This window comes from Procambarus clarkii, chromosome 34 (assembly GCF_040958095.1).
Source record: "Procambarus clarkii isolate CNS0578487 chromosome 34, FALCON_Pclarkii_2.0, whole genome shotgun sequence".
Lineage (NCBI taxonomy): Eukaryota > Metazoa > Arthropoda > Malacostraca > Decapoda > Cambaridae > Procambarus > Procambarus clarkii.
Window position 1 is genome coordinate 33461180 of NC_091183.1, and position 7939 is coordinate 33469118.

Here is a 7939-nt window from a genome sequence, read left to right on the forward strand (position 1 = left end):
ATCAGCAACTGTACTTCAAATGGTGGACTAAGACAGTGTCTTAGCCCACACTGCTACCAAGTGAGCCAACTGCCACTAGACTACATCAAGCGATGAGTCACAATAACGTGGCTGAAGAATGTACAACTTCACAATCGACTTGAGAATGGTCCAGGACGGACCGAAAAGTCGTCGTCCCTTCACCTTCTAGTGTGTGGTCTGGTCATCAGACTACATCACTACTTTACACTTAACATTGTTTCCATTCCTGAATTTGTGAACGGTTATTTGGCGCGAGTCAGGTCCCCAGGATGAGGCTGGTGAAGGTAATGTCGGGATGCTCCCAGCACAAACCACGCCACAGACAGCTAAGTGGTCAGATACCAGTGTCGGCTCCACCAATGTTTTAATGGTAAGGACAAGATAAATTTGAATAAAATGGGCGAGGACATGCTTAGTGTCCGTTGATATTTTTGAGTCGGGCGGGAAGCCGGCCAATCGGGCGGGCGGGAAGCCGGCCAATCGGGCGGGCGGGAAGCCGGCCAATCGGGCGGGCGGGAAGCCGGCCAATCGGGCGGGCGGGAAGCCGGCCAATCGGGCGGGCGGGAAGCCGGCCAATCGGGCGGGCGGGAAGCCGGCCAATCGGGCGGGCGGGAAGCCGGCCAATCGGGCGGGCGGGAAGCCGGCCAATCGGGCGGGCGGGAAGCCGGCCAATCGGGCGGGCGGGAAGCCGGCCAATCGGGCGGGCGGGAAGCCGGCCAATCGGGCGGGCGGGAAGCCGGCCAATCGGGCGAGCGGGAAGCCGGCCAATCGGGCGAGCGGGAAGCCGGCCAATCGGGCGAGCGGGAAGCCGGCCAATCGGGCGGGCGGGAAGCCGGCCAATCGGGCGGGCGGGAAGCCGGCCAATCGGGCGGGCGGGAAGCCGGCCAATCGGGCGAGCGGGAAGCCGGCCAATCGGGCGAGCGGGAAGCCGGCCAATCGGGCGAGCGGGAAGCCGGCCAATCGGGCGGGCGGGAAACCGGGCGGACGGGCGGGCGGGAAGCAAGTGGGGCCAAGAGCTAGACCTCGCTTCCCTATAGTCATGTTAGGCAAACATAGATCAACACGCCCTCCAGAATTACTCAGAGGCACATTGTTGTTTTGTTCAATACAAAGATTGCTAACAAACCAACACAATTTCTTATTCGCTAATTGGTTGTGTAAATGTTTCTATCAACAAACTGAGCAAACATCTTAAATGCCGCTTATCTGTCGGGGACACGGCCAGGGAGGCTAAGCACAAAGAGAAGCTCTTCCTCCCTAAAGATGTAAACAAACTTTTAAAAACAATTCTTCCTCTGTTCATAATCTGACGAGACAAGATTAATATTACACCGTTGGCTTCGTCCAAGACGACGACGTTCTCCAAGTTTTAAAGAAACTAATATTTACACAAGACTATTTACGTCAGACTGAACAACTAGCTACACTATAACTAGCTTTCCATAGCACTACAAACCCCCAAAACTAGAAAAATCTCACCTTTGTACACAAGGTACCAAGAGACCGTGATGTATCTGAGCTTATTTTCAAAGGTATGTCCTGGTTCAATGGGTAATGGGCGCATCTGGGAGGTGCCCAAGGACGCGGGTTCGATACCACCGCTCTGCTCTAAACATTTCCTCACATTCATGAGTAATTGTCTCATAACAACAACCGAAAATAAATTCCCACTACACAGAATAAATCGTTCAGAATTTCTTGTACGAATACCACTCAAAAATTAACTAACGAAAATGCCGGAAACTTGGAAATATACACAGAAAATAATAATGATGTTGATAAAAGATGTTGGAAAAGAAAATAACTTTATGAACAAATCTACAAGGGCCGTGACGGGAGTTGTGTAAAATCCTGGTTTGTACCTCGGAGAGGTTACGGGATCCAGTAAGTTCAGTATTACTTCGGTTTCAACTCTTTTAACCCTGTCGTAGCTCAGTCGATTACGGCAGTGTCTGGGATGCTCCCGGACGCAGGTTCGAATCCTCGTCACGGCCCTTGTGGATTTGTTCATTTGATGCATCACTTTAGTGTGATCTCTGTGTGTTAAAATAACTTTATCCCTTTTTGGGGGGATGAAGATGGCGGCCTCTCCCTCCTGACACCCCAACGATCACTAATGTTGAAGCCTGACAATCAATACACCAATATAAATCGATTTATATAGCGAATCAATTTTCAGTGAAAATGGTTTAATTAATGTATTTAACGTTACAATGGCATTATAAATATTTTATCTCACAGTACTAAATACTGAGAATTAGGAAGCGGGGTACAGTCTCCGTGGTGCAGAGGTAAGATACTCGCCTGGCGTTCCGCGAGCGCTTTGTCATGGGTTCGTATCCTGGCCGGGGAGGATTTACTGGGCGTAAATCCTTAACTGTAGCCTCTGTTTAACCCAACAGTAAAATGTGTACTTGGTTGTAACAACGATTCTTCGCGGCGGGGATCGTATTCCAGGGACCTACCCGAAACGCTACGCGTACTAGCGGCTGTACAAGAATGTAACAACTCTTGTATATATCTTTAAAAAAATGCTGGAGGTAGATTTCGTACACAACTCTAAATGTGGGTATGACAGACTCCCAAACAGCTTGGGTTCCAAGAGCTGAAACAAGCACGCACACCAAATCAAAGAGGTTCCAAACTTTCCGGAACCAAAGAGCCGAAGCTCAACCCTCCGCAAGTACAACTAGGTGAGCGTGCGCGCCACACACACTATTCGGAGATATTAGAAAGAACTTTTTTAGTGTCAGAGTGGTTGACAAATGGAATGCATTAGGCAGTGATGTGGTGGAGGCTGACTCAATTTCAAGTGTAGATATGATAGAGCCCAATAGGCTCAGGAACCTGTACACCAGTTGATTGATGGTTGAGAGGCGGGACGAAAGAGCCAGAGCTCAACCCCCGCAAGCCCGTGCTACTTGCCCCGCTCCTCTGCCAGGTAAGTTACGGGCTCACCATAGCCCGTGCTACTTGCCCCGCTCCTCTGCCAGGTAAGTTACGGGCTCACCATAGCCCGTGCTACTTGGAACTTGTTCCAAGTAGCTGAATCTATAACAACCACAACCACTTAGTAAACATCATAAACCCACCCCCCCCCCAACCAACCCAGCCACACCAACATACTCTCCAATGGTCCCAACCAACCCAGCCACACCAACATACTCTCCAATGGTCCCAACCAACCCAGCCACACCAACATACTCTCCAATGGTCCCAACCAACCCAGCCACACCAACATACTCTCCAATGGTCCCAACCAACCCAGCCACACCAACATACTCTCCAATGGTCCCAACCAACCCAGCCACACCAACATACTCTCCAATGGTCCCAACCAACCCAGCCACACCAACATACTCTCCAATGGTCCCAACCAACCCAGCCACACCAACATACTCTCCAATGGTCCCAACCAACCCAGCCACACCAACATACTCTCCAATAGTCCCAACCAACCCAGCCACACCAACATACTCTCCAATGGTCCCAACCAACCCAGCCACACCAACATACTCTCCAATGGTCCCAACCAACCCAGCCACACCAACATACTCTCCAATGGTCCCAACCAACCCAGCCACACCAACATACTCTCCAATGGTCCCAACCAACCCAGCCACACCAACATACTCTCCAATGGTCCCAACCAACCCAGCCACACCAACATACTCTCCAATGGTCCCAACCAACCCAGCCACACCAACATACTCTCCAATGGTCCCAACCAACCCAGCCACACCAACATACTCTCCAATGGTCCCAACCAACCCAGCCACACCAACATACTCTCCAATGGTCCCAACCAACCCAGCCACACCAACATACTCTCCAATTGTCCCAACCAACCCAGCCACACCAACATACTCTCCAATGGTCCCAACCAACCCAGCCACACCAACATACTCTCCAATGGTCCCAACCAACCCAGCCACACCAACATACTCTCCAATGGTCCCAACCAACCCAGCCACACCAACATACTCTCCAATGGTCCCAACCAACCCAGCCACACCAACATACTCTCCAATGGTCCCAACCAACCCAGCCACACCAACATACTCTCCAATGGTCCCAACCAACCCAGCCACACCAACATACTCTCCAATGGTCCCAACCAACCCAGCCACACCAACATACTCTCCAATGGTCCCAACCAACCCAGCCACACCAACATACTCTCCAATGGTCCCAACCAACCCAGCCACACCAACATACTCTCCAATGGTCCCAACCAACCCAGCCACACCAACATACTCTCCAATGGTCCCAACCAACCCAGCCACACCAACATACTCTCCAATGGTCCCAACCAACCCAGCCACACCAACATACTCTCCAATGGTCCCAACCAACCCAGCCACACCAACATACTCTCCAATGGTCCCAACCAACCCAGCCACACCAACATACTCTCCAATGGTCCCAACCAACCCAGCCACACCAACATACTCTCCAATGGTCCCAACCAACCCAGCCACACCAACATACTCTCCAATGGTCCCAACCAACCCAGCCACACCAACATACTCTCCAATGGTCCCAACCAACCCAGCCACACCAACATACTCTCCAATGGTCCCAACCAACCCAGCCACACCAACATACTCTCCAATGGCCCCAACCAACCCAGCCACACCAACATACTCTCCAATGGTCCCAACCAACCCAGCCACACCAACATACTCTCCAATGGTCCCAACCAACCCAATCGTTTAGGGGGGGGGGGCGTTGGTGTGGTTGGTGGGGTCTACGCCAACCTCCCCCCCCCCACACCTAACCACCACTATTCACAGATCAATCATCACATTTGGCTAAAAGGCCTTGGCACATTATTGCTGCTAACACAGGGACGAGATAATGTAATTGGCTTCGGACAGTTGTGAGACGTGCATGACTTGTTCCAACGTGTTCCAGACGCCAGTGTCCCAACTTGTTCCAAAGGCCAGTGTTCCAACTGGTGTCACGTGGGACCTGCTGTTATAAGTCTAGGTGTTCGAATTTGTGTCACTTAGAACGCTTGACCCTCCCCCCCCCCAAGATGACCTTCCCCTGGAAGCAACCACAGGAGTTGTCTAACTAGGTGCATAGAGGCATTAAGTGAAAAGAAACATGCCCGGGAATCGAACCCGGGATCCCCCAATTATGCGTCTGGAACGAAGAACAATCTGGCTTATAGAAACATTTGGCACTACACATAGGCACTGGACTCATATATATATATATATATATATATATATATATATATATATATATATATATATATATATATATATATATATATATATATATATATATATATACACAGTGTCTACTGTTGATATAGGTTATATGATATTATATGCAAAATATAATTTAAATATAAGCTACCTATGATTTATCTATAATGAGATTTAGTAATGATATTGACCTGTATATTTGATATATACAAGATATATTTAATACACACGGTATATGATAAAATACACAGTACAGCACACTATATTAATATACACAGTGCAGTACACATTCATATACGAGGTACACATTAATATATATTCTGTATACGATATAACTATAACACTGTACACGAATAAAATTATCAGAGGTGCGAGACGCTTGGGGTAAGCCTTACCCAACTTTTCACCATGATTCATGATGGGTTAGGGAGTGTCACAGGCTAGTCGATGACGGCCCAAGTGAATTACTTTAAGAAATATCGCCATTTATAAACTCCCCCTCCCCTATCGATGGGATTTTCATTTAGTCCGATATATTTGTTCCCACCTTTCTCCTCCTGCTCCACCCAGGCATGCAAGCCCTCCACTCCAGGGCTGGTCCTCCACCCAGACATGCAAGCCCTCCACTCCAGGGCTGGTCCTCCACCCAGGCATGCAAGCCCTCCACTCCAGGGCCGGCCCTCCACCCAGACATGCAAGCCCTCCACTCCAGGGCTGGTCCTCCACCCAGGCATGCAAGCCCTCCACTCCAGGGCTGGTCCTCCACCCAGGCATGCAAGCCCTCCACTCCAGGGCTGGTCCTCCACCCAGGCATGCAAGCCCTCCACTCCAGGGCCGGCCCTCCACTCCAGGGCCGGCCCTCCACTCCAGGGCCGGCCCTCCACTCCAGGGCCGGCCCTCCACTCCAGGGCCGGTCCTCCACTCCAGGGCCGGCCCTCCACTCCAGGGCCGGCCCTCCACTCCAGGGCCGGCCCTCCACTCCCAGGCATGCAAGCCCTCCACTCCAGGGCCGGCCCTCCACCCAGACATGCAAGCCCTCCACTCCAGGGCTGGTCCTCCACCCAGGCATGCAAGCCCTCCACTCCAGGGCCGGCCCTTCACTCCAGGGCCGGCCCTCCACTCCAGGGCCGGCCCTCCACTCCAGGGCCGGCCCTCCACTCCAGGGCCGGCCCTCCACTCCAGGGCCGGCCCTCCACTCCAGGGCCGGCCCTCCACTCCAGGGCCGGTCCTCCACTCCAGGGCCGGTCCTCCACTCCAGGGCCGGCCCTCCACTCCAGGGCCGGCCCTCCACTCCCAGGCATGCAAGCCCTCCACTCCCAGGCATGCAAGCCCTCCACTCCAGGGCCGGCCCTCCACCCAGACATGCAAGCCCTCCACTCCAGGGCCGGTCCTCCACCCAAATGAGGAGGAAAACGGTTGCATGTGCAGGCGGAGGAAGGCCAGAGATGAGGCGTGACGCAGGCTACAACCCGTCCACCACCGACCCCTCACAAGTAACAAGCTACACCACCATTAATGACGCTGTTACACCATTACTCCACCCACTTGTCTAGTCCACTGTTTGGTTATATTTATTAGACCCAATTAAATGGGAAACAGTTGAGGAGGGAGGGAGGGGGGGGAATGAGGGAGGAGGAGGAGGGAGAGAAGGAGGGAGAAAAGAAGAGGGTTAGAGAGGGAAGGAAGGAAGAGAAGTAGGGAGGGTGGGGAGAGAGGGTGGGGAGGGAGGGAGGGAGGGAGGGAAGAGGAGAGGTAAAAGGGAGGGAAGAGGAGAGGTAAAAGGGAGGGAGGGTGAAGGGCAGGAAGAGAATGAGGGAGGGAGGGATGAGAAGAGAAGAGAGAGGGAAGAGGAGATGGAAGGACGTAGGAGATGGGAGGAGGATTAAGAAAATGAGTTAAGAAATGAGGAGGAAGACGAAGAAAATGAGAACGAGGATGAGAAGAGATCATCATCTTGTATACAATGCTTCATCATCATCATTATACCATGAAGACACCATACACCCCCGCACCATCTTGCTCGGTCACTCCCCCCCCCCGTTCTCTCACACTGTCTCTCATCTCTTTCCCTTGGGCGACACCTCTTCCGGCGAGACGGTAGCCCTTCCAGCACTGTCACCTCTCCCGTTCTCTCTCTCCCTCATCACCCAATTCGTCACCTTCTCTCCCCTAGAACCCAAATCCTCGTGTTACCATTACTGCTTTGTATTGCTCCTGTCTGTCCGCTGACAGACAGGAGGCCCTGTTCCTTTCGGCATCCTACGCCTCTCCTATCATTTGCGCTCCTTTCCCACCCTTTCTCCCCCTCCCCCCCATTACATCTTCCCCTCATTCGAGGGGAATACTATTACCAGTGGGCTAGTGAAGACTGGCGATGGTTCGCCAGACTGTGTAGTGTGACGGGGACAGGTTAGGACGACCGGCCAGGCCGTAGAGAGAGACCTTGGGGTACACGGCGCCCTGCTCATAGACTCATCACACCTTACTAACCACTTCATTCTCCTTAAGGAGCCGTTGACGACGCTCGGCCCCCTCGGCACCAAGACCAGCACCATACTAGTGCCTCTCAGGGCCAAGGGCAGGAGGCCCAGGGGAGCAGGATAGAGGGGAGAGCGAAGGAGGGAGAAGGAAGAGCAAAGGAGGGAGAGGAAAGGAGGAAGGGAAGGGGGGAAGAGGAGAGAGACAGCGGAGGATTAATA

At 52.5% G+C, this 7939-nt stretch overlaps 2 protein-coding genes across 2 annotated transcripts in view; one reads left to right on the forward strand and one right to left on the reverse strand.

Moving 5' to 3' along the window:
* Positions 1-7939, reverse strand: part of LOC123762011 (protein sickie) — an 860773-nt gene that overhangs the window by 841202 nt on the left and 11632 nt on the right. The gene's annotated exons all lie outside the window — the stretch shown is intronic.
* LOC138371044 (polycystin-1-like protein 3) lies at positions 1755-5007 on the forward strand. The gene is made up of 3 exons (XM_069335689.1): positions 1755-1864; positions 3173-4760; positions 4939-5007. Exons 1-3 carry the CDS (start codon positions 1755-1757, stop codon positions 5005-5007), a joined length of 1767 nt encoding a protein of 588 aa, XP_069191790.1.